We start from the raw sequence: 27,852 nt of genomic DNA, 5'->3' as shown, positions 1-27,852 counted from the left end.
TGGAAAATTTTAAGGCAAAACACGACTGGCACATAGCATGAACCTTCCCAAGAGCTTGGACAACAATCGGGGCAATCTCAGCGCCGTAGGATAATAACCACGTCCTAGATTTAACGGAACCACACTCGGTCCTCCATCAGCCAATGCCTCTGCCGTTTTTTTTCCTTTCCGAGACCCCACAGGAAAATACGAAAACATCAAGTTACAGGGGAACAATGGAAACGTGTTTCATCCCTACCCCGTCTCACCAACTGACCTTGATCAATCTCCCAGTTTATGGAGGCCAAATGCTAGGTGAGTCATCTACTGAGCCCGAAGATATCTCGATAGCTTTCAATAACTGCATGACACGCACGAGGTTCAAAAAAAAGAAAGAGATCTAACGCGACGCATATCTGACAGAATTTAAGTTTTTTAAGCTCTAATTGTTTGACACAAAGATTTATAATTACAACAAGGCTACTAATATTCAAAATAGTCCAAACAGGACAATTTCGGAAGAAACAAGCGTAGCATAAGCGCATTCAAACAAGACGAGACGGATTGGAAACTTTAGGCAACGCAAACTGCGTATATCACATTGCTGCGCCATCGCCCCTTCGCTTCGAAGGCAGCGACGTCACATGCAAGATCGGACGTGTTCTTCCCGTGCTCCTTCACTCATAGCCTCGTAGCTTGAAATATGGAGGGGGGGGGAGCGCGCTCCTTCCCCTCCGTATTTCGTTGCTTGCTTCGAAGACGGAGGGATCGCGCTCCTTCCCCTGGACCTCTCCTTCCGCGCTCTTCACTTATAAGCATTTCTGATTTCATCCATCCACAATTTAGTCCAACAGTGAACACACTCGTTCAAATTTTTTAAAGTGCAGGTTTTGACACCAATATAATTTTCAGTTGCAATAATCCTCATATTAGCGTCTGAAGATGATTTTTGGAAAATCAGGTCCTCAGCGTAATGGAAATTACTCGGCAAGACAGATATTGACTATTGACCAGGTATGTCATTCAAAAATATGCGTTTCTCTACATTTGATAACCGATTACTATATGCAGTATAAATGCCGCGGGATGCCCACTCGCGGCAGTAAATTTAGCGCGCCCTCCGGAGTGAAAAACCCCCGCGCGATCTTTTCCATGTTCACCTCTGGGGTACCGACGTGACAGCGCGATGCTTACAAGAAAAGCAAACAGGAGCATTTTAAAAATATGCCACTAAGGGAGAAATTCCCCTGCCTGCTGCTTGTTTTTGACCTAGGATTACAGATGACTGACTCACACTGAAAACCAAGGCCACTCAGTTCCCCTTAGACTTGAGACCGGTGAAGGGGAGGGGGGAAGATAAGAAGTTTGTGTAAGAGGCGCACCCTCATTTTCGGCTGCAATTTCTGGGAAAAAAGGTGCGCCTCTTACACGCGCTTATACGGTATCCCAGGGGTTGTAAGCTTCAGGTGAATATTTAAAAAATTCAACACAGTATAATATCCAATAATGATTTCTGCTTAGGTGATATTAGGCATATAATTACTTGATGTGAAGGAATTGCTCCACGGCATGGGATTGGACGCCAGTGGTTGTGGTGGCCATGATGTCCAACTAAGGTGTGAATGATTCCATTGGTGTCAACAGCTCTGATATTGGTGCCATCAGCAATGTACATGGTTTTATCTGCAGCTATTGCCAACCCTGAAAATCAAAACATAAAAATAAGTCAATAACATGGCAATGGTGCAGAAATATGTCCAAGAAAGGTTTCAGTTTTATTTTAGTAGGCAGAGTTCATGAAAATATAAAACAAATATACTTAAAAAACTCATTTCATTCGTAACCATCCTTTAAAAGGAGGTCACTTGGCAGAGGGTACTTAAAGGATATCAAAAAGGATGTCATAACTTGACTCACATTAAGCTCAACTACTGCCGGGAAAAAGTTAAATCATACATGATAAAAAACCTGTCTACCTTTGGGGTGTGCTAATTTTGCATGCCGTGCTGGTCCTCCATCACCACAAGCAGCTTCATCGCCTGGGATGCACCGCTCACCAGAACCAACTGCTGGTTCTGAATTCAATGCAGGCTCTGCTGGCGGTCCATCTACAGACAGAACTCGCACAACTTGATGCCTCTCTGGATCAGAAACATAAAGGTGGCCATCTGCTGGGGAAACACTTAAGTAGTACTGGTAGGATACTTGTGTGGCACTGGAATGAAAAAAAAATTCATGCCATGGCTTAGTCAAGTGGTCATATCACTTTTAGCAAATATTCATCAATTACAATAATGGTACAATAAATTGCTGGGATTAAATACAGACAAATTCAGAAAAAATCTAATCCAATATTGTAATACAGAGGATAAAAGTATGTCTACGAGTTACTATGATGAGAAGGAATTTACATACATTTAATATTTTAAGGTCATACAATATTTTACAGTCACCAAAGGCTCATTTATGTGCAAATACAATCAAGGAGATACAGTTTGATCATTATTTGTAACCATTTAGAGCTGAATATGCCAGATGATTTGTCTTCAAAAATTAATTTAACATGTTGATTAAAATCCCAGTTATAGTGACAACTGAATTCAATGCAGTTCATGAAAAATGCAATGAAAGTTCCCAGCATGCCATGTCTGTCATAGTGACAAGCCATGTAGTGACTAAACCTCAGTGGATTTCTAACGCCACGGGTGACCAAGACCTATTGTTTAAGCTTGATAGTGACCAAAGTGGCCATGATGACTGTACTTCTTAAAAACAGTGAGATTCATTTGCAATGATATTTCTTCATGTCATGAACCAATAATAAGCTGCTGATAAAAAGAGCACAGATGGCATCACTGGAAATTCATACTAAAACATCATGGCATTCAACATGTTAACAGTAATTTTTGAAAGAACCTTCTCATCAATTTCATATTCCCTCTCACTAACTTTAGCATATTGAGCTTCTTTCAACTGTAGGTTTGACAGCAGTGTCACTCAAAATAACAAATTACTACTTAAATTTAACCAAGCAATATTTTAACATCTCTGGATTTCTTTTTACTAGGGTGCCATAGGTTAAAAAGAATTTATCATTTAAATAATGGTGGTAATAAATGCAGAATACACATTTATATTCTCTTTTATTTGAATAAATTAATTACCAACTTAATCATTTGCCCATGAAAAAGTATTTTCAAGGGGAAATTTCATCAGATGAATCATTGAAATTCTTAGGAATCTCATAGATGCCTGCTTGAACTGTAAGTCTATACTTTAACAAAGTCATTGACTCATAGGCATTTATTTTAGGAAAATGATCTTATTAATTGAAAAATGTTATATTGCTTGATGGTATTTCCATCACCAATACCTATGAGAGATAAAAATACTGAAAGGGTTACATTAATTCATGTTCAATTTATGTGAAGAAGATGAAGAACCCAATATGGAGGTATAAAATAGCAAAGTATACAGAAATATACCCTTGCATCATCTTTGTTTAAAGTAAAATTGAAACTCACCTTAGCTGCAGGACAGTGTAAACAGTCCCTTCAGGGGTGAGACGCCTCACAAGATTGAAGTCACCAACATAGATGCTTCCATCAGGGCCAGATGCTAGTGCCACTGGTGTGAGTAGCTTGGCATCTCTTGCAGGACCAACACAAGCTGGGTCAGGTGCTGTTGGAGAGGGGGATGAAGGGGTGGGGGAGGGAGAGGATCCACAGAGCAGGGGCCTCCTGGTACCAGTTCCCATGGCAACGCGAACGATGCGAGGGAACTGCTTGAAGTGAAGCGTTGAACCATCTCCCTTCTGTAGGATTCCTGTAAGTGGATGAGATATTTGAGTTATTTCTGTGCAAAAGTGATAATAATGTAGGGTACCTTTTTCTTTCTGGTCACTGTAAAAATCATTGAATATAAGGAGGCTTATCTGGTACCCTCACTCCATACTTGGAAATGCTGACCTCTGACTGACATTCAGCACCAATAGGTTAAAGCATGCATTCAATCTTAACAAACTTATATGAACTTAATGATTTACTATTTTATGTGTAACATTATTTAGTTACAGGCCTTATCAAGTTTAAAATGGAGCAGCAATTCTTGGTGCCACAGTAAGATGAAAAACTGCTGATTACTATGATAATTACTGAAGGAAAAATGTAATAAATGTACACAATTAATCAAGCAGCTTATGAGTAAGCTTACATGGTTTTCCTTTGGCACCAGCAAGGGTAAGAAAAAGGTTAATTCAGAATGAAATTCAACAGTTCTGAAATTTACGAACCAAACCTGTTCTTCAACATTTTTCTGTCAAATTGACTACAAAATACAGCATATTTAAAGCTGATTACTTGTTCTGATAATTTCCAACTTATTTTGATTAAAAATACACATCTTTTCCCAATGAAAAAGGGGCTAAGACTTTTGAAAAACATAATAGGTCTCATGGTTACTCACCTTCATGGAAGTTATAGTGGTGGTGAACATCAAGACTCCAACCTCCAATATCAGAGACATCAACATCAAATCCACGCATCAATGCAGTCCTTGGCTCCCAAATGATTGTATCGCAACCCTCATACTCATACCCAACAGATATGCGTGCAGTGGCGACTCCATAAACCTGGCAAATCCAATCAAATGACGTTCATTTTTAACAGCTCAACACAAAGGCTATAAGTTGTACTCAATATAGCAGAGTAACTGATTCAGTCTATGCATGTACCTAATAAATTCATTCATTATCATAACATAATAACATAATATTTTCTTATTGGTGGCATCAAAACTTTTGTAATATAGATTTGAAATTCAACGCATATGTGCATAATAAGTAAATAAATACATGTTGTTTTAATATGTGCTCTCACCTAACAAGAAATTAAGGGCCTGCTGTGTGAATTCTTATAAAAATTACCAAGGTTTGAATACATTTCGATATTATATACAAGGATTATGTTCAATTTTAGTGATATAATTGAGTAAATTTCTCACATCGTGCAATTCCCTGACTTCTATTCCTCTCTTTGCTCAGACAACAGTTCTGACATATCAATGCATACTCAATACAATAATTGGAGTCATTCATCAATCATGCAGAATGTACTTAGTTTAAAAAGGTTAGCACATTAAATTCTGGAAATGGATTTTGGGATTCTCTCAAAATGATGAAAAGAAAATTCCTGATGAGGCTAACTAGAATCAGAGTATAAAGTATTCAATGTCATTCAATTTCAACCAATAATACAGAAAAATTAAGGACAAGATAGATTGTGGAAAAGTTGCTATTACATAAAGTCAAATGTACATATTGTTTACCTTTAGCTATCTCAGCAGCATGACAATAGCTCTAACTGAAGGAGGAACTTCAAATTTGTTAAACCAGTGAAAAAGGCATCTTTCCCTCTATTAGAACACTCACCTTCTGCTTATAAACATTTCTCTTGTTCCATGCAAAAGTGTATTCCAGTCCTGGATCAGCTTCAAAAGACTTCTCAAACACAGACCCTTCAATCTCAACTCTCAGGTGAACAAGGGAAAGAGACTTGGGGAAGGTGAATGATGATGAGGAAGCTGGGGTCAGGCGCATGAGGAGCGTGGCTAGATAACCAGGGGCTTGGCTACTGTGGTACAAAAGGTGTAGAGATGATCCCGGGATGCTGATACTCTCTTGTAAGATCTAGAAGATGAATAATTAAATAAATATATATACCACTTATGGCATTATATGATCAAGACACAATGAAATTTCATAGTATGTGACAGAGAAATGTATGATTATATCTTAATTTTCAAAGATACATTTTTTATGAAGGTTATGAGGCAGCTACTGCACTTTCTGATGGCTTTTTCTGCCAGAAAAATCTTTATTTCAATATGATTAACTGTTGAAATAAACTATGTCCCACTTACACAATAATTTATACCCACAAATTAAGAATATACTCAATGAAAAGGTTAAGTAAAATACTAAGCACATGCAGCATACAACAATTTACAACTTTAGAGCAAATAGATATGTAAAATAAATACTGTATTTCTCCAAATATAGTCCCACCCCTAATTTTGAGGCCTCAGTTTCAGGAAAATAAAAAAATTCCAGAATATAGTTCCCCCTTTACTTTTACCATATGCAGTTTTGGAAAAATGGGGAGACTATATTCAGATAAATATGGTAAATACTCAATTATTTAAGCACAAAGTATCTTCACAGAAACATTTTAAAAACTGAAAAATGGGAAAAAATGAGGTACAATGTATAAAAAAAGTTCAATACTCCCTGTCTGGAGGACCATTTCCCTGAATATACTTGGTAAGATCATGCCAGGATATTTTTGTCACAAAGAAATAATGAGTGCATGCATCTATATTGAATATGAATTAAAATAGTTCTATTCAAGTAATGACAACTCAAGCATGGGATACCATCAGGTCCATACAAAATTATAGCAGTGAAGTGCTTAGAAAATTCTGTACCTAATCAAAGGTTGGTCCAGTGTTTCGAGTATCTTATACCAGCACCCAGTACCACAATGATTGTTTCTTTTGCCAGTAAAACATAATTTTTGTAAAATATGTATACTCGGCTCTCATTAGCACAAGTAATGATTCTTGCTTCCCATTGCTAAAAAGTGATGGAAGCAACATAGGAAATTATGTATTCGTGGGTTAAGTCAAGTTGACCCCTCAGTCACTAAAGTGGAATATATACAATATGCAACTAATGCAAGAAATTAAGAAGCAAACGAAGGAACTGAAGAAAATTATTTACCATATAAACAAATACGATACTTATGCAAGGATGATTACCTGAGTTTCTGCAAAGACCAAATTCTCTCCAGGAGCTCCGCCCACAGCATCCGGGAGCCATGTGCTGACCAGAATAGGGCGCATGTACTCGGTGTCGTGAGCTGCGCAAGGCCTTGAGTATCTTGCAAGGGGTGGAGGTGGGGGAGATGGCTGCAGGAGCGTAGGCGTCGCGGAAGTGGTGGGCGTCATGAGCGACAGACGTCGGAGTCCGCTCAATTCTCGGTATGGATCCACCCCTCCCACACCCACAGTCTGTGCCCCCCTGCGTACTCCCAGAGACATTTGGATGGGCGGTACGACCACAATCTGATTCCATGGCACAAAAACAGTGCTAGTTAACGGAAGGAAGGGGCTACGTTGGAATTGTAGGGTTACAGCTCCACCTCCATTGACTAGGACATCAAACCTGTAAGTGAATCGAAAAATTATTTCAAGTTCATTTTAAATTACCTCTCTTCAACTTCAATGATGGAGGAATATTTCCTTGTGAACATATATTACCTCTGACTTCCACCAATAGTATCCATAACAATCAATCACTCCATGTATACATGAGCAAGAATAAATATTGATGCAAAAAACCGAGTTCATATCTGAATATTAATCACATGAGCCAAAAAAGGCAGTTATGCACTTAATAGGGCATCAATATAGCAATTTATGCATAGGGATAAAGGTTTTGATGACAAAACTGAAACAAGGGAATTAAAATCCACATTCATATTGAAATAAGACCTGGAAAAATATATCTGCCCTTACCACAACTTTTAAGAAAAAAGATATATTATTTACTGGGTAGGAAAATGAGGACGATTCAATAAATAAGGTGCACAATGCCAAATCAATCCTCAATCCTCCATTGACTAGGACATCTAATCTGGAGTCTATAGAAATATTCATTTTGAATGAGATCTCTTCAACTTCAATGACAAAAGAATATATCCTGATGTAGAGAAAATTACCTCTGACTAAATTGCACTAAAATTTATGCAGTTTAGAATGAATAAACACACGAAAATAATAATAAATATGATAAAATTTGATTAAATTTTTATGAAAAACACTATCAAAAGTTATAGAGGGTCACTTCAAAACGTTCAAGTGAATTAAGGGACACATTTATCATAAATACTTGCTATCTTTCTTTCAGCAGAAAAAGACACTCATGGTAAAGAAAACATTGTGAAAGAAATCCATGACAATTTCTTGATGAGATTTTAGGTTCCAGAGGTCTTACATTCTCATTCTTCAATTCTGAATTCTACATTCAAAAGTGAGCTCCTCAAGCACATTAAGAAAGCCATTTTAACAAGCAATGGAGTTCTTGAACTTCTTAAATTCTATAAAACTGATGCTAAGAGTAAGAAAGGAGATTTGTATCCTAAACGTTACCCTAAAGTCAATCAATGATTTAAATGGAGAGTAAATTGTAAATGAGCTTTTATTATTTTTCATATTTTCACTCCCGAATAATGAAATCAATCATGTCACCATCACGTCCTAATGGGATTGTCTTTGGAGCCTCCAATTACCACAATTTAAAAAAATAGCCATACCTGAAGACACTGGCTCTAATATGTAATTTAAAAAAGAGGAGAGTGCAAGATAACTTCACTACAAAGAATATGCTCGTCTACTGATACCATAAATGCATTTAGTTATTGCATTATCCGAAATCAACATGAAGCAGTATACAAACAAAGAAACTCTTTTACATATATTTTTTATATTAAAATCTTATTCTGAGGGGTTTTAACTAAACAAAGGTAATAAGCAATAAATACCAATCATTTAAAATATAACAACTTTAATCTACATACCTTATGATATGAATCAGAAAGTTTAAGTTCAAAAATGAATTGTATTTTGTAACCTGACACAAGAGGGTTAATTATGGTTGAGTCAAAGAAATTGACTTTATAAACTGAAAGGTAAAAATATTTGAGCACACCACTCATAAGAATCTTAAAATCTGAAAACTTGATGAAAGTCAAAATGATATATGAATAAGTTAAAGCAAAAATTACGAAAAGAAAAAACGTTTACGTTTTTATCTTTTTAACAAGTACCTAGGCATACTTGATTAAGTTTGATGTATGTAGAATTGATTGTTTGAGGCGCAACTTGGTGAAAGCGATTCATAATTAAATTAAAGCACAAAGTGAAAGTGAAAGCACAAAGTTCTTCTTTTTTAATTTAATTGATGTATGTAGAATATAAATTCAATGGCCAATTTTTTTAAATCCTGTATAACACTGTGAGCATAACATTGCTACAGTGTCATACATCATACTCATAGTATTTAGAAGCTATTTCAAATTGAAATATACTACAACTTGTGCGACATTATTATTATTATCAAAAAAATCTTCACCAAAAGACGGATTAGCATTCAACCAAGATACACTTTTCAGGGTTAATAGTTTCAGAAAAACAATATTGGGACTGCAGCCTAACGATGAAAAGGACAAATAATTTGAGTTTTATCACATTCAAATGATACAAAGCATTGTAGTTAGTAAGAAATAAATGTTATTTTAAGATGAATAAATGTAAAAAGAGTAGTTAATAAACAGGGACTCATAATTATACCAAGATCGAGTAATAGTAATTAAAAAAATTAAGTATTTTATTGTTGTTAAGACAGAAAATTGGGATAGTTGAAAAGTTAAGAAGAATTCGAAAAAAATTCAATTATATTTTTTTGGAAGCACACGAAGCGGAATTTTAATTGCCTCAAATCTTAATGTTCTCGTAATTGAGAAGACAAATAAAGTAGGCAACCCGCATACACTTACGAGTAACGCAGCGTTGCATCCAACATATCGAACGGGGCACAAGTTCAAGCATTCTCACGAGAAACCCAATTATTCTAATGTGATATTTCCCTTTAATTCTGGATTGGAGGAGGCCATACTGTCCTTCCGACGTTTCACTTGCAACGATGCATTTTCAAAATTTTGCCGTTTCTGCGAGGTAAAAAACCTCAGAGTAATGCTAGATGATGGAACTATTGGATGATTTACTATTAACCCACTGGACGTCTACTTTATTTAAATAGTTTGAAACCCTAGATTTTGAAAAAGCTGGATTTCGTTATAGGTTACCAATGAAAAAAAGAAAATAATAATACAAATACAAATTGGCTTGAGCAACGAAAAATATGGGTCTATATTTGATATAATTTTTCTCGATCGATCCAGGGACAAATTATTTTTTTAAAGAATTTAACTATCCACCATAGAGAACAAAACTGCCTAAAAATCAGATATTACAAATGGAATTCAAGCTGAGGGTTAATTAAAGGTTATCATCAGTAAGAATTAGCATGAATTAAAATGGATTAAAATGTTGACTGAATGAAAAAAGTAGTGATAATACAATGGAGAAAATTAGTGGAAGGTTCCTAAATCTATGAAAAATATTTGATCGATTGCAAAAAAAAGTTTGCCTTTAGATCTTCACACAGTAATGAAAGGAAAAGTAGACATTTCAGTTTTTTTCTAAAGACATCTAGGTCAAAATTAAATTCATATGCTTTGTATTTTTTGGGCAAGATTGAGAATTTACGTTGAAAATACGCATGTAATTAAAGGAAAAATTCACGAGCAAATTTATCAAGGACACACCTTAATAAGAACACTTTAAAACTATCTTTCATCACTCAAAAGCCTATTGATGAAGCATTTCAATAATAGTAAAAATACCATTTTGGGGCTTATATTTAAGTAGGAAGCATAATTTAACATGGATTTGTGGTATAAATTCGAAGCTTTTCCATCAAAAATGGTGGAAACATAGTGCCTTTCTGCAATGGTGTCATTCAAAATATATTAGTTCCACTAACATTGATTTGCAAGTGTTCATCTAACTCGGGCTCCTAATCGCAGCGCCGCCTCTTTCCTTATTTCCTTCCACGCCAAACTCCTCCCCGGGATGACTAGACGCATCAGTTAAGTGGTACAGGATCCCGGCCCCGGCGGATAACCTTGTAAGGGCCCACCCTGACGTTTTCAACTGTTTCTAACCCACAGCTGCTTATGGGTAAAATTAAATTTAAATACTTCTCATTTTAAAAAAGTGAAAAATTTCTCCCTTAAAAAAATATTGTGGCAGATGCATATTTCACCATTAATTTCAACAGCACAAAAGAACACTTAGTTTAAATCTTTCCTAAATAGAGTTGAAAATGTATACATTTTTTATGTTACTTAGAAGTAATATTTGGTTATTATGGGTTAAACCGAGAGGAAGACGAAGACAAATTCATTAACCAACGAGGCGATAGAGTTTTTTTGCTATTTCAACCTTGCCCTCATGCGCAGAAATCCCATGCGCACCCTTCATTTCCTTTGAGGGTCCCACAATCGTCTATGGAACCCGCAAATGACTACTCACCATCCTCCGGACCGCGTCAGCGTGAATCCGAACCTCGAATCCCGGTCGACGCTAACTCGGATGCCGATGATGCCAAGTCCTTGCGGCGTTACCACTCGACCACGGATGACGGAGACCCTCCTGCGTTGCATGCCGGACAGGGACGGGGCGGGGCAAAAGGAGTTGAGGGGACGGAGATGACAGGTTCACGAGAGAAAGCGTGTGGGGTGGTCGGGGACGAAATCCAGGGAAAGGAATAAACCTGCTGTTAGTCGACTCTCGAAGTGGAGGATAGGAATTATATAATTTCTTTATTCTCTTTTAAAAATGAGAAAGGATTACAATTTTTTTTTAAAAAGAGAGCTCCCATCCTGCCCTCTCTACAAATTAACAACTCGCCAGCACCCGGATGGGGAAGAAGCGAGGTAGACAACAACAATTAAATGATTTATTTTTTATATGAAAAAATAAAAAACAACAACACGACTAACACCAAGATGCGAGGGAAAATGTACCTCTGGACGCAACAGGAGACTTTCCCTCCGGCCTTCGTGATTTTAAGAGCACGAGAGGCAAAAGCTAGAGGAAGTAGCTTTGTTCAAACAGACTATGTAATAAGCCTCGTTTTTCTTGAAAGTCTCCGATAGCGTCTCAAAGAAAAAAAAAACATAAGTATAAACGGTCGAGAAAAGATGGAGGCGTGACCTTCTATGGCTTGCTATATGCTTCGACTGCTGTAACTAATTCACTGAGCCTCACAAATCTAAGTGAAGACCGCGGTGGAAGCTCGGATTCCCAGGTGACGAAGGATCCTTCCCTACAACTACTCCACGAAGCCATTATATATAAAATCTTTACAGAACTATATAGTATTAAGAAGAACGCTTTGAGCTTATGATGAATTGCACACAATAATATTTATTACGAATTGATGTTATGGTTCAGTAAGCAACTTTAGTGATTTAAAGCAATACCTTGAAAAGGTAGTGAGCTAATTCAACATTTTTTTCTTATTAAAGCATGTAATATGGTTTGAAAAATAAGGAGACCCATGTTTTTTCCTACCGTGCTGCATTTTCAATCCGTCCGTTATTTTCTCAAACTATTTGCGAAGAACAATAGGCGACCTTGACCCTTTTGTATATACGTTGATGACGTCACGGCCTCATACCGAGAGGAGCACCGCTTCTATGTTAATTCTTGGCTTTTTGGATAGGCCTCAAGTGTTTTTTTGTTGTTTATACTCTTGTGAGCGTTTGCTTTAATCAATTTTTAGTTCTTTTTGATGAAATTAATGAACCAAAGTTGATGACGTTCGAGCTAATTCTGAGAGGATCACCGCGTCTACCCTACTTCTCGGTTTGTTAGATTAGTCTCTCGCATTGTTTTCTGTTTACAACACTCTTGTGAGCGATTTCTTCCATTAATTATAGGTTATGATAAAATTAATTAACCAAAAACCTATTGACGTCTCATGAAAAATGGGCTACAACTATCGAGTTTTCATATTTTAAATATACTAGGGGCTGAATGGGTAAGATTTTTTTCCGTCGTATCTTACCTCTTCCTTCCACCTACGGAATTCGTTTAAAGAATTGCGATTTGAGTGAGCAGCACCATCAAGCCTTTGTATGTGCTAAAAACACACTTCCGTTTTTTTTCGCGGTAGCAGGTCCCAGTACAGCTGTCAACCCATTCTACGGAGAACTGGGTTTCATTTATGAAGGATTTTTCGAAAGAAAGTACCTATTTGAAGACGCGAGTGAATTAATGGAATAGTAAAATATGTTTGAACAGAATGATTGTGAACTGACGTAATTTGAACAGTACACCTATTTCGTTGCATTTAAAATAAACATTCATTCAAGTTCCCACTCACGCGAAACAACAACAAAATATTTAATATTCAATAAAAGTAGCAAGAAATACTCACGAGTCTTACAATAATGAATTGAGTTTTTTGTTTAAAGTATGACTTCCAGTCAAGTAGGCAACCTTAGTTTATACTAAGTTCACTGGAATTATCGTCTGAAAAACTCGATGTCAAACTGAATAAATAGAGATAACTTTTCATAACCTCTCTGATAATTTATTTTAATATTCAAATCAATAGAGTGTTGTATTTAAATGATACTGGTGTCAAATAACACACGAAAACCGCATTTCTAAGTGTCTGTGACTTTTCTCCAAAACTTAATTTACGCTGTTACAAATGTAAGTAGAATGTATTGCAAATTGAATTGATATTTGATGCACAGAATTAAGTTCAAATTCTCAAACAAAGTTCATTTCGAAACAAATAGTAATGCTTTAACAGCTACAAATGAGAGAAACGGGTGTTATGAAAAATCGCTGATTATGCGAGAGCACAATAAGAGAGAAAAAATATTAAAAGGAATTCGCTGAAGCCACATTTCATAAAGTGAACATTTTAATAGCACCATACTCATGAGAATAATTCTTGACGCATACCAGACAGCCACCCTGAAAATCAAGGCAAAAGCAATCCAATTACCAATATAATTTTTGTATTCAAGCACATTGCAGCGCAAATCCAAGACACTTTAAAACTCTGATCTTCATATGCTCCAAAGTGCACAATCAATGACTCGGAGTTTTTTTTTTGTAATAATAAAACAAAAATAACGCGGCTTTGTAGCGAGAGAAAATAAAAAAAACTACACCAAATAAAACGCATCAATTTCATTTCTCTCGATACGTCTTTTTTTCAGAGACACGCTTCAGAAATATCTAATTACCATTGGTTGCAATGAAGTTTTAATCTTCTACACTATCCAAAGCATGTAAACTTATTCTAATGTGTCTATCATGTGCCTATTCACTTTCTCTCAGTTGCAGTAGTCTGAGGGTCTCAAATGTGTAACTCGTCCGACTAAAAAAACTCAAATAGTTCTCCAGTAGATAGTCTCCTGTAGTAGGTTCTTGATAACTGCAACACATCCCAAAATACAGCAGAAAAATATCTTCCTTCTATGTCTCCTTCACTAAAACAGAGCCCTTCAAAGAGAATGGCTTTCAGCCCCACTTCAGCAGATTTTACACGCTTTCGCATGCTCTTTGCTATTCTTACATCTACTCAACTATCAGAAGACCTCTTTTGGTGCAGTATATTTAGAGACAGCACCACTCTCTCTCGCCAAAGAGAGCCTCTTGTCCATTAACTTCAACTCTACACTACTCGAAAATAGTCAACACTTACAAAGGCCTTTTACTTCTCTCCTAATGACTTTCTTGCATTCAGTCTTAATTTATACCCTAAATTCCTTCAAGATTCCTGTTTGAGATATTAATTTTTCAACTTAGCGACATTTTTTTTAACTTTCCTGATCAACTTTTCCAAGGTGGCTCACCCTTAAATCAGCAACCCAATTCTTTTTTATTTTCTGTCTAGGTACATTATTTCGTAGACGTTGAACTTCAATTTCTCAAGTAATCGACGTAAGTGCCCAAAAAAACCGTTAAATCTTATAACAACGATACGATACTTCAGGCCTTTTTCCTAATGTCCCACGATATTTTCACAAAATTAATTGTTTTTTGGTCGCAGCTGGTTACTTCCTTTCTCTACAGAAATGAGAAAAATAATACTAACCTTAATTTAAGGAAATAACAGTGGAATAGTCAGTAGCATACTATTACAAAGTTAACCAGAAGAATAAAGTTAGTGCAAAAATTCCAAGGAGAAAAAAAATTTGCCTTGATAGGAAATTTCAGACACATAGGTTCGAATCCCAGTCAAGGTACATGAATTTTTCCTCTTTGGAATTATCGCACTAAACACCACACTTGAGTTCGAGCCGGTTTTATACCGCGGGGCGAAATGATCCATTTTTCACTCAAGAAAGCCATAAGCAGCGAACAAAAAAAAACAACTCTAGCCTTTCCTTAAGACAGTCGGCTTGGCTTTTTCGTGATCGCAGCACTTTCCAGGAGATGTTCCTCTCACGTTTTACTGCCGTCGTCAATTCGTCGCCTCCCTCGTATCCCAGCTTCCAACCCACTTTACCTCGCCACATCTCGTCCTTTCCACAAACTGAGCGAAAAAGAGCTCTGTCTTCATCGCCGTAAAGACGCACCAGATCCCTCAAAGAGATTGAGGAGGGACTCGACAGGGAGCCAGTAGATGACTCACGCATCCTCCTCTCTCGACTCAGAAGGTGAAACAAAAGATCACATGGAAGACACAACAAGCGAACAATCACATAAGCTGCTTTCTTCACGAGAGAGGTCAGAGGAAAAGAAAAATCATAACAAAGGACAGTTACTCAATAAGAGAAAGATGGAAAAAAAGAGATAGATTGATAGAGATAGGTGGATAGACACACACATATATATAGAGAGAGAGAGGTAATAATCATAAGAGTGAGACACATTTTATTTCATTATCATTTTTTATACTCAAATTTCTTGTTTACATTTTCGGAATGGCATTGATGGGAGACCAAGAAAAATAGAATGTTGATATTATTGCATTGATACATTTTTATAAATAAATATATATAGAGAGAGACTTAAAATGTGCCAACGACAACAAGTAGATTCAAAAAACCAAATGCATGCTTTGTAAACGTTTACTGCAGGCATCCAGACACTAAATAAAAGAAATATAAGTAAAAATGAAGTGCCACCAAAAGTGCAATAGCTTAAAACATTCACTTATTGATTATTTTTGGGAGAAATGTTTGAAACCATTTTCCGTGTGAAAACAAAAAAAGGACTGGTTTTTCTTAGTTGAACTTCACCTCGACTTAAGTCATACACAATACTTTATCGCAGAGTTTATTACCGCGATGATTAATTTCATTTTTATCAATCGGCCAGTCACAAAGTATAACCTAGTAAATTTGGAAATTGTCATCTAATGTTTAATCAATTCGCTCTGGATTTTCAAGGGAATTTAATGATCATTTTTTACCAACTGCCTGATATGCAGGAAGTACTGAATATTAGCATAGAATTTGCGCAAGGGCATATTCTCTCCACTTCGTCTGAAAATGAACGCGAATTGAGCTATGCTAATTCCAGCGAGCAGGTTCATACTCTCACGTATCAGGCAAAATCGCAGAGCTAGTCCAGATGACACATTATTAGTTCACCGAATTATTACTGCTACTACCGACTGATACTTGTATTTTTTTTCTGTCGCAGACGACACAAATTCCACAGACCAACGGGATCCAAAAAAATCGGATAACCACGCATCTCAGGAGTCAACGCATCCCACTTTGCTATTTGTTGGGAGTACAATAGCGACGCGGCTATAAAGGCATATTTTTTTTACACAAGAGAAAGATTGGGGTGATTTTTTTAAATTAATCATTTGGGAATATTATTATATTAATGTTTTGGGCTGAGAGATAGAGAGATAGAGGATAAATAGTGGAACGTAGTGACGTAGTCGGGGGTTTGGGGTGACCAGGGACTGGGGATAAGGTAGGAAAGGTTGCATTTAGGGTTGACACAACATGAGACGCGGACAATGGTCAAGGGATAGGGGTGATAATAAATGTTCTCCAAAGTGCACCGAACATAATATGTTAACGACACAACATTTAATTAAAAGGGGATTCCATACAATAGTGAAAACACGGATAGAAGGCAGATAGAGGGACACAGTATTAGTTCTATTGACTCGCGAATCGCCCGGTTGGCTTTGCAAAAGGTGTCAGTACAAAAAAAAAAAGATCTCACGACGAGCGACTTCACTTCCTTATATAGTGTGTGCATGTGTGCATGTAGTTGGGAAAACAAAAATACTTGAGAAGGTAACGAGAACAGGAAGCCAGACTGAAAACTACAATCCTGAAGGCAATTAAAAATATATAACACAGCAACACCGACAGGCAAAGATAGAACAGTTAACGGTTAAAAAAATGTTCACGAAAACAAATACGTAGGGAGGCAGCAAGTTAAATATGTTTTTGACGCCGGAAAAAAATAAGGTTAAGTCAGGATGACACCATGATTGATCAATCAGCGACGAAAATTACTATGGAGATCACGCGCGAGTGAAGTTCATCAACTCGACAACAAAATGGAGGAACAAACAGAAGAGACAAAGAAGGTTTTTTTATTAAAAAAACGAAAAAAGGAACTAATACTGTGTGAAGCTTTTTACTTGGAGAGTTCTTTTTTTTTACTTTTTGGAAAAAATTTTCATTGCAATTTTGGGTAGTAACCATAAGAAGTACTAAACATGAAACTTACCGCGGTGTAAATGAGTTCCAGAATTGACTAGAGTGAGAAGAAGTCAGGGGTAAGCGGAAGATTTCACTCACACACGGGGACGCCACACCATAAAAAAAGACCACAAACACAAGTTTCCTTTCTTTAGAAGGAGTGCACAAAAAGCTAGTCAAAAAATTATCCTTTTTTTAAAAAGGATTTGCCAGCACTCTAATAGCATTTTTTTTAAAACGTTAATTGACATGGGTTACAAAGAAACACACACTGTTACTAAGACATGAAAAAAATGGTGTTAGTTTGAACATGAAATACTTGCTTCTTTTTTTTTTAGCATGAACATTAAGGATTTTTTTAGCTTAAGCAAGTTACAGATTACAGAGAGACTTTAAATACTTGCATAATCAAGATATTGGTGTGGAGTCAATTGATAGCTATTACAAGCGATTAATGTCTTAATCCAGTGACTCAAATTCAGATTGCTTGTGTCATTATCATTATTTTAACTTATGCAATCTATAAAATACCCTGAGAGTTCCCTTTGAAACATGAAAAACGAACGAGAGCCAAGGCTACACTGGTAAAGCATGAACATTTGAGGATGCATATTTCTCTAAGAAAGTTAAAATTCACCCCACTAGGCCAGGAAGTGAAGAGTCTTCCTTGGTCTCAATTAATCAAAAATATAGGCAAAAATTGAAAAGCCTCAGGCCACGCGGTTTATTGAATAGCTTTATCATTTTTCACCTAAATTAATCTCTCAATTAACTAAAAACCCTACAGCTTTTTTCTGCCAGAAAATAATCGCAAACTTGAAGGCGTGGCCAGTAGAAAAAAACAGAAAATTGAACATACATGTTCTATCTATTAAAAAAGGTTATGGGCTATGTTTTATGAAAAAACTACTGGGGAGGGGGTGAACGTGGGGGAAATATTGGGAGGAACTCGCGATATAGGCTCTCGATTCGTTCATAACGCGATAATTGGTCAACGTGGACCCAAACTGTATCAAAAACAAAACACGAGTGCGGAACGTAACGGGTCCCTCGTGACCCTTTGAAGGGGAAGAATGGGAGGGCGTCTATCAAAAAATCATGGATTGAACCGTTAAAAAAAATAGATCATCGGATAAAAAGACAGCAAGTGTTGAATTTGGTGACTGGAACGTAACAGACACAAAGACGAACAGACACACAGACGACCACATAAAAAGACATAAAAAACACATAGACGGACTTGTGGAGATTTTTTTTTTCTAATTAAACGTATAATCTGAGGATGGATAGAGAGAGATATATAAAGAGAGATAGTGATAAGAGATAGGATATAGTGTAAGAGAGAGAGAAAGAGAGAAAGTAGGGTTGGGGATACAAAGATGGGGAGACACAGAGGTGAAGGGGAACCTTTAGAATGTGGTTTGTGGAGGCGCTGGGGGTGTTTTAGGTCAAACACTAGACAAAGACAAAAGGGTTGGGTGGATGGATTCAGGGTGGATATCGCGGTTGGGTTGCAAGCACTGGGAGGAGGCTTTTAGTAGGTTGGCCAGCGTGAGGAGAAGAGGTAGTGGGGGAGTCACAAAAAACAAATGGCGGGAACATATTTTTCCCTTTGAAAATTTTCACTTTTTTTTTTCTTTCCATATTTCTTTCTTTGAATATACACAAATCTTCTTTGAAGTCGTAAAGAAGCCTCGTGAGGAAGTGTTGAAAGCACTTAACGTCTTATGCTACTGATTGAAATAGGAAATACAATCGTAGTATATGTACCGACGAGGTTTAGTGCATTTTTTTTACACAGTTATCCCTGCCGAGAACAAAGAAAAAAACTCATGTCAATTCTTCTTAGCATCCAAGTCAATTAAAATTCCCGTCGATGGATACTCAGTTTGGAGGCTGTGAAATCTTAACAGCGCGAGCATTCGAAATCATTGTGGCAGTCGCGTGTACAGGCGCTAATCATATTAAAAGCAAGGCTATGAAGAATTGGCTGTTAGACAGACAAAGAGTTCATCATGAGAGTTGACGCCAGTGCCACCTAACGTGGCGCACGATAATAAATATACATTAATGATAATGATAATCATAATCGTAAGAATAATAATAATAATAATGACAACAGACGCCCCATGGCAGCAAGAGACAGAAGCCAATGGGTGAAGCAGAACGAAAAGGAAGAGGGAGAGAGAGAGAAAGAATATAAAACAATAAAGCTGTAATAAGCGAAAAATCACATTTTGAGGAAGTCATCATCAAATCGTTCTATTTGAGGACACCAAACGGCGGCTGAGAGTGAGAGAGGTATACATCATTTGGAAAATTTAAAACACTACATCACATGAATGAGAAGGGGGACAAAATTAGGGTGCCTTCAACACTTAAAATGCACAGCGTTCCTTGTAAAAAGAGGAGATATGGATCAAAAAGTAGATAAATAAAGGCGAGGAGAGTTACACTTGAGGGCGGAATGCCGCATCAAAGACTAATTGCATTCATACTTTCTTATCTTAAAAATGTCCGAAAATATTAAATATAAATACATTCACGTCCTCTTTCGTTGCGGAAAATTAAACAGTCAAATCCACGGTTAAAAAATTGCGAGCTTTTAAACTTACTTCATGTTGAGGTGCAAAACCATTGGATAGAAATTTCAATCAAGGGCTGTATTATAGATTGAGGTAATGTTAAATCAATACATGGCCACAGAAGGACAAAATTGAAAGGCCGTAAAACAGATAAACATTAAAGTCTTAATTTTGATGCATGGATACCGCGATTTTTCCGTCCTCAAAAGGTGAATAGTTACACCAAACAGCTTGGAAAAACAGACATTAAAAATATAAATAAACACCAAAAAGTATAGTCCAAAAACACGACCATAAATATAATAGTTTGATTTCCGCAAAACTTTTGTCATGGGTTCAAATTTAAAAATGAAACCAAACAAATAATGCAAGTGAAATGAAAGGAGACACTGAATTGGTAGAGAAAACAATTTAAAAAATTGACTCTAAGAAGTCGTTTCAGAACAGCTTTCGGTACAAAAATGGTCACACCAAAAAGATATAAAAGTAGATAAACTTGGGACTCTATTCATGAAGAGGGACGAAGATATATGCTTTGTGGTGAATATAAAAAAGTTTGCATTGTTAATATTTTTTTAAACAAAGTTAACTCAATCATGAATGCATTGATTTCTTCTCTACGTTGATGCAAATCAATTTTTCCTGGCGGTATAAAAATGCTTGGGGGGAGGGGGGTACGAAGGGTATTCTTGAGGAGAAAGGTAGGGGAGGGGTGCGGCGCATGAGGAGTAGACAGAGGGGTAGGCTCGGGGTGGGCAAGAGATTTTTGGAGGAGATTTGGAGTGTGAGAGAAGAGAACAAGACTCCTCCTCCGTAGAAAGACGGTGTGAGATAGATAGGGGGAGCCGAGAAATTGAAAGCTTCGGCCCGGGAGGCGTAGGCACACGATATCATATCATTAGGGTTCGGGTGATTCCAGAGGTCTTTGGGAGTAGATGCATTTTCTGTGCTCTGGGGGGGTTGGGAGTTGAAGTAGAGAGATAGACATGATATATGTAGATAGAGACAATTGAGGGATGAGGCGCTGAAAGGTCAGGAAAGGTCAAGGCGAGGTCTTGAGCTTTGAAGGGAAATCTTTCAATGGCAAAAGGGCTGCTTGGCAAAAAGGATTTGAAGGGGATGAAAAATTGGTCTTTATATCTTTTCATCATCTTGGAAGGTTAAGGCTGGGTATGTGAGGATAGATATAAAATATTTATAAATATATATATATATTGAGCGTCACTGACAGGCAATAGGAGAGACCAGCAATCCATATTCCGTCATTACCTATGATGTCTCCATATGAAGTAAAGGGAAAGGGTTGATGGTGTTTGGGAAAACTGGTAGCAAAATATATTATTGTCATAGTCTTACTATAGGTAGTATTTTATAAATAATGATGTTTACGTTCAATCATAAAGTTATCATCATAAAAAATCATCAGCATCATGATATTTCATTGGCTATTTATTTTTATTTTCTCTCAGTCTCTGGCTGCCGGATAGGTCCACTCACCTCTCGCTGTATTCGTCCATATGAGCGTAAGACTGCACAGAGTTCTCCTCGATGAGGAACTTGACCCTCTGGTAGAAGGAGGCGGTCACGGGCGGGGGCTGCTTGCGGAGCAGGACCTCGACGGGGTCGTTGGACGCCAGGCACATGATGTGGTCGGAGCAAGAGGGGTGCAGGGAGCAGCACTCGCTGTCCGAGCAGTCCACCATGCCGTCTGCGGGTATGACACACACGGGCACACGCATGGTGCCATTCAGTGGCGAATCCAGAATAGGGTCAAGGGGGGGGGGGTGCAGTAGTGGGGGTCCGAACAAAATTACCATTCTATCTAGAGTAAATTGGATACCCAAGCAGGGGGCTACAGCTCCCAGCCCCTCTCTGGATCTGCGACTGGATTGTAACATACAAAGAGCGTTTAAATAGGCCATAAGTTTAGACCTGATTTGTATTTAAATTCGTTTAAGTAGGTAAATATTATCGGAAAATATAAAAATACTTTTGTACAAAGTGGCAACCTCCAAAAATTTCGATTTTCTCTAGGCTGTGTTTCCACGCAATGGGATTGTAATATAGTGGCAGTTCTATAGCACCCTTACAGATCTGCCACTGCTGCCGTTGTAAAAACGGATGCAAGGTTCCATGGGGTGCGGGAGGAATAGAGATTTAAAGGTCAAAAGGTCAGGGTCAAAGGCACATAACGGCACAAAAAAGGGCTGAATTTCGGTTCAAAAATGGTCACACAACAAGACATAAGAAGGATAAACTTGGGAATCTATTAGTGAAGAAGAACAAAAATATGATTAGTGGTGAATATATAAAAAGCTTGCATTTCTCTTTTTTTACAAAATTAACTCAATCATGAATGCATTGCTTCCGTCTTTACGTTTATGGAGTCAAGAATGAATGAAAATAGAAGGAAATGAATGATGAAAAATGTATAGGGAAGAATGTGGAACGGATAAGGAAAAATAGAAAGGAAGGATTGTATAGGGAGCATGAAAAGTGATGGATGAATAAGAATAATAACAATAATTATTATTAAAGTATTATACCGATTAAGGTAGCTTTCCATGGAGAACTTAAGAAGTTTTTGAAAGTCTCCCCACCCTTTCTGGAGTTCCCTTTTCAATTCGTAATAAGGTCAAATCCCGTCCTTTTATCTTTCTCGGAAGAAAATAATAATAAACAATAAATAAATGGTATAGTAATAAACAGACATGATGGCCTGATAAAACAATCGTCGAAGGGCAAATAGATAGCGAGAACGGAATAAAAGACCTCGAATGATATAAATGGAAATGGTAAAGAAGAATGTGAAAGAGATGATTAGCTGATAGGATAATTGAGAGGAGAGCTGCGCCAAACCAATTTAAGGATTGCCGACCAATGATGATGATGAGCAATAAATAAATGAAATTAAACATGAGTACATGAGAAGTATAAGAGGATAAGAAATTAAGAGTATGGAAGAGGAGGGATGGAAAAGTATTGATAAATACGAAGAATGGAAAATGACAAGTGAAAGAAGATCAATGGATGAAGGATGATAGAAGAAGACTTACGAACAGTCGGACAATTCGAATCGGAGGAAGTTGACGAAAGGATTGATCAGGAGCAAAATAGAATAAGAAATAAATAAAGAAGCGATGCATAGACAGGTATACAGGCGAAAATTTGTGCGACAAAAACAGTAAGAAGAAGTAAAGATGAGAAAGACTTGTGCAGGAAACGTCTTTAAAAAAATAATTATTGAGAATTACGGAAAGAAGTGGAATGGAAAAGGATGGTTGAAAAAAGAGGGAAGTAGGAAATAGACGAGGACATTGTAAAAAAGCACGGATCAGAAGCAAAAAAAGAATTTGGCAATACTTAAAGAAGGGACGCTGAGATAGGTATACAAGCGAAAATTGGTACGACAGAAACAGCAAGAAGAAGTAAACATGATAAAGATCTGTGGGGGAAACGTTTCGTTGTAATAATTATTGAGAATTACGAAGAGAAGTGCATTGGAATATGATGGTTGAAGAAAGAGAAAAGTTCGAAATGGACGAGAAAGTTATAAAAAAGGATGGATCAGGAGCAATAAAGAATTAGGCATACTTATAGAAGCGATGCCGAGACAGGTAAACAAGCGAAAATTTGTGCGACACAAACAGCAAGAAGACGTAAAGATTAGAAAGGTCTGCGCAGAAAAGATGTTTAGGGCGAGCGGAATATAAATTTACATCATTAACGAAGAGAATAAAAAAGGAATGAATGAGACTGTGACAAAAGCTGCGGAAAAAGGGAGCGAACCAGAGAGACAAATTGAGATGGTGGGCCTTGTAAGTAGGGAATGGAAGAAAAATCGAGTAAGGTGCGAGAAAACGAATTGGTATCGAAATAGGATTGATGAGGGAGGGACAGAAATTAGAGAAAGGAAGACAAATGTAACGAGGAAGGATGGAACAGATTGGAAATTGGAGGTTGCGAGGGTCGGAGTCAGATAAACGATAAGGCATAATGGTGACGACGTGAGGGTGATTCCAGGAATAGAGGGCGCTGATTGAGAAGAAATTGGAAAGATTTAAGGAGGAACAATCGTATGAGGCGTAACCGATAACAGACTGAATTTTGCAAATAAAACTAATTATATATATTTTTTTCATGTAGTATTAATAGTAAAGATACTTATTCCATTGCCCAAAAATTACACCTAGATACATAGATAAACAGTGAAATTAGGCATCCCAGGCAAGATTAAATCTTTTTTAGGGGTAGCCATTCAACAAAAATAAGACAGTGCTGGGTGGTACATTTTACGAAGCAGTTTAAAACAAAAGCAGCTCATCAAACAAGTGTCCTTATATAATGAATAAAATTAACAAAAAGTATGCGAACTAAAAAAATACGAAATACAATCAGAATATAATATTAGGAAATTATTACTGATAAAAAATTGTAATCAAATTAAATTTAAAAATAAAAGAGCATAAGCAATTAATATAATCCAGTGAACCCTTGTTGAGGAAAATTAAGTAATTGTCTCAAAGAGAAATACAACATTCTTGTGACGAAAACCAGCCTCTCATGTACTAGTCATATATACGTTGTTGCCATTAAGCATTTCTATTTATTTAAAGACTTCAGATTTTTAAGGCCAGAAGTGGCAATATGCATATTGTATCTTATAAATGTCAATATAATTAAAGGAGTGAGCCAATCATTGTAACAAACAAACCAAAATTGAATTTATAGTGTAAAACATTATTCTTATTTCTTTCAAACTAAAATCCGGCATGCTTTCACTTTTTTTGATGATGCTGTATTAATGTTTCTGCGTTCTCCAACTATGCAGGCATAACAAAAGGCTTATGGATGGTCTTATAGATGCATAATTACATATTTCAAGTATGAAAATATTTATACCTTCACTTAATACCATTGTGATATTTACAACTAATAATTATAAATATTACTTTCCTGAAAGAGATAAAATTAATAGGAAGTTCAACTGGCACTAAGAACATTAATTTTCTTTCTTATAGCCTTGGGAAATGATATTTTACGCATGGCTTCTGCGCATTTTTCAACACAATGGGTATCGTGCGAAAAATCCACAGAGGAAAAATCATTCGCCTTGACCGGGATTCGAACCCGGATCCCTCGATGTCCGGTATAGTCCAAAAATTTCCACAGGGGAGAATGACGCCTCGGTAGCGTAACTGGCTAAAGCGCTCGGCCGGAGATCGAGGGAACCGGGTTCGAATCCCGGTCAAGGCGAATGATGTTTCCTCTGTGGATGTTTCGCACAATTTGTGCATCGAGGGTGACTCCGTAAAAGTTATCACCGCGGCTAGTCCCGGTTTACTTAAACGATGGGTATCATTTTAAGTTTAATACCCTTAATTGACTCATTGAAGCAAATTGCACGTATTTTAAAAATAGAACCATTTGAAGCGCAAGTATCTCCGTAAGGAACGCGGAGAGGCGAAGAAGATAGCGTTTATGAGTATGCCGATATGCGGTCTAGAAGGACGGGCACACGACAACACGATTGAGCTCACGGAGAAATGCGATCAGTCGCGTGCACTCCTGTAAGGTCTTCGCGTGCGTTTTAACGCTTGGGCAAAGCGGCGCCAACGATTGTGCTCGCTGAGTGGGTGTGGGGGGGGGGGGGGGAGCGAGGGACCCCTCCCTCCTCGTGCATATCTTTATGGAAACATGCCACCGTATCCCATCCCCCACCCCCGGAATTAATTAGGGCCCAATTGCACAGCTCGTGATAAAGCGGCTCAGAGTGCTTGAAACGAAACAGAGACACACTCTCTGGCAATTGTGACGACCCCCCCTTTTTCCCGGGTTCACTTCGCTCTTCTTTAATTTCTAAAACGGTTCAGGGGATTTTTCTCGCCGACGTCCATGGGCCACTTAAAAAAAAATATTCAACAGCTTGACCCCAAACTTGATTCCATTCGCCCATTAACATGAGAAGCAGATTTACAAAATTAATGACTTTATTGTCTCCAAGGACTATGAGATTACAGGACGATCATTTACTTATAAGCTGAAATTATACGCATATCTATCCTGTGGATTGAGAGTATGCAACCCGCGTGCCAACCAAAGTGTCTGACTGGGGTGGCGCGCGCTCACTCTCGGTGCGATATATATCGGGAACCAAAGGGCAGAAATGAAAGAAATTTGAGAAGATACTCTTCCAATCTCTAACAAGTCGTTGTAGAAGACAAAAAAGTGATAGAATAATCCGAGAGTGACATCGTCTACACTTATGTCCGCAAAACACCCGAAAATACCAAAATTTCAAAACTTTAAGTGCAATGCGGCACGTTTTCCCGGCATCCGATTTCAAAAATACTTTTCATGGTTTATTTTCTCACCAAATGGAACAAGACTGGGGGGTGTCCCAAAAGAAATTTGAAAACTTTAAAAATAAGGAACACCCTGCTATCCACGTATATGAACTATATTTGCTCTGAGATTACAGGACGATCATTCATTTAAATAAACTGAAATTTTGCGCGCATCTCTCCACTTATTTACCAAATGCATTATCCATATTTTATCTGGGAGAGATAGAAATTTAAAATATTATAAATTATATGTTAATAAGTTAAAATGCAAATTATTATTAACATGAGACTTATTTTTAAAATAACATGTTTGTGAGAATGGATTTTTTCATCATTGATATTAAGAGCAATGTTATCCATATGTATTACCGTATGCTATATATAGCGTATATTTACATCTTGAATTAAAAAACGGTTGGCTCAATGAGAGCCAAATTATTCCCATTACCCTATCATTACCAATGCTCCTATATTCAAATCTATAAGAAGTACATTATAAATGGCTGTAATTTCGATATATCAAACAATAGTTATATTTTTGCTCATCATTCGATGAGAATCCACTTTTAAACACATTTAATCCAAAACAAGGTAACATAAGTTTTAAGGTAGTTTTTAGATCCTCTTTTATACCTCAATATATACCAGCTAACGAAAGTAGAGAAATAAAATTCAAAATATTAAGTAATTGAGATATTTCTGTCGTGCTGTGATGTAATTAGGCTCTCTATCTAGGATATCTTAAAATTACTGATATAAAATAGCTTTATTTTGGTTCCAAGAATCGTGACACTGTTCGACAAAAAATGAAGTAAGATTTTAAAGTCAGAAGTTTTCTACCATTAAAATAAAATTAAGTAGTGAGAAGAGGAGAAGTATACCCGGATATTGAGCGGATAAAAATTAATCTGACGACAAATGAGATACTTAAAATATAATTCTATAAAACACGTTAATACCACCATATGATGGAAAAATGGGATTACAATATTTACGGCGAAAAATATGGATATTGACAAAAAATGTTCTGTGCTTAACCACAAGGGTTTTGATTTGGTAATTTGAAACAGTTGAAAACTCCTAGACAACATCGTGAGTTTTAGGGATGACTGTTCGATGGGGATAACGTCAAAGGATTGATCCTTTAACCATGCCAACAACCCTTATTCTCTTGATTTATGTCCCTTCATTCGATACTGGTGAGAAATTAGTGAGAGTCTCGTCTCGAGACCACATAACAGCCCATATCATCAGCCGAAGGATGATTGAGGAGAGGGAGGCTCGATGAGCAATAAAAACAGCAGAGCATCACTCACCGCCATCGTTGTCTATTTCGTCGGCGCACTCCATCTCGAGGCGAATGCTGCAATCTGCTCCCGCCCAACCCTCGGCGCATGCGCACTTGTATTCGCCATCCTCGACCGCACAGCTCCCATGACGACTGCATCCGTCCTTACATCCGGCTGCGTGGAAGGGGAGAGACAACGGACAAGAGTCAAAAGGTGATAAAGATAGCGAGAGAGAGAGAGAGGAAAAAATAAATGAAAA

The 27,852-nt window shown here is 37.2% G+C and overlaps 1 protein-coding gene across 6 annotated transcripts in view; it reads right to left on the bottom strand.

Moving 5' to 3' along the window:
- The window catches only part of LOC124162929 (teneurin-a), a 998,878-nt gene that overhangs the window by 16,898 nt on the left and 954,128 nt on the right, over nucleotides 1-27,852 (bottom strand). For 5 of the 6 annotated variants that reach the window (XM_046539670.1, XM_046539673.1, XM_046539675.1 and 2 more), the window contains 10 exons: nucleotides 27,621-27,767; nucleotides 21,455-21,665; nucleotides 17,401-17,427; nucleotides 11,194-11,313; nucleotides 6,796-7,201; nucleotides 5,408-5,665; nucleotides 4,444-4,609; nucleotides 3,504-3,804; nucleotides 1,956-2,194; nucleotides 1,523-1,680 (listed from right to left, as the gene is read on the bottom strand). In XM_046539670.1, the coding sequence (XP_046395626.1) occupies nucleotides 1,523-1,680; nucleotides 1,956-2,194; nucleotides 3,504-3,804; nucleotides 4,444-4,609; nucleotides 5,408-5,665; nucleotides 6,796-7,201; nucleotides 11,194-11,313; nucleotides 17,401-17,427; nucleotides 21,455-21,665; nucleotides 27,621-27,767 (2,033 nt within the window). The remainder of the gene's footprint in view (nucleotides 1-1,522; nucleotides 1,681-1,955; nucleotides 2,195-3,503; nucleotides 3,805-4,443; nucleotides 4,610-5,407; nucleotides 5,666-6,795; nucleotides 7,202-11,193; nucleotides 11,314-17,400; nucleotides 17,428-21,454; nucleotides 21,666-27,620; nucleotides 27,768-27,852) is intronic. The other variant, XM_046539672.1, reaches the window with a different exon arrangement.

Source organism: Ischnura elegans, chromosome 7, assembly GCF_921293095.1.
Source record: "Ischnura elegans chromosome 7, ioIscEleg1.1, whole genome shotgun sequence".
Lineage (NCBI taxonomy): Eukaryota > Metazoa > Arthropoda > Insecta > Odonata > Coenagrionidae > Ischnura > Ischnura elegans.
Note: the sequence above shows the minus strand (reverse complement) of the source record. Positions and strands in the feature narration are given on the sequence as shown.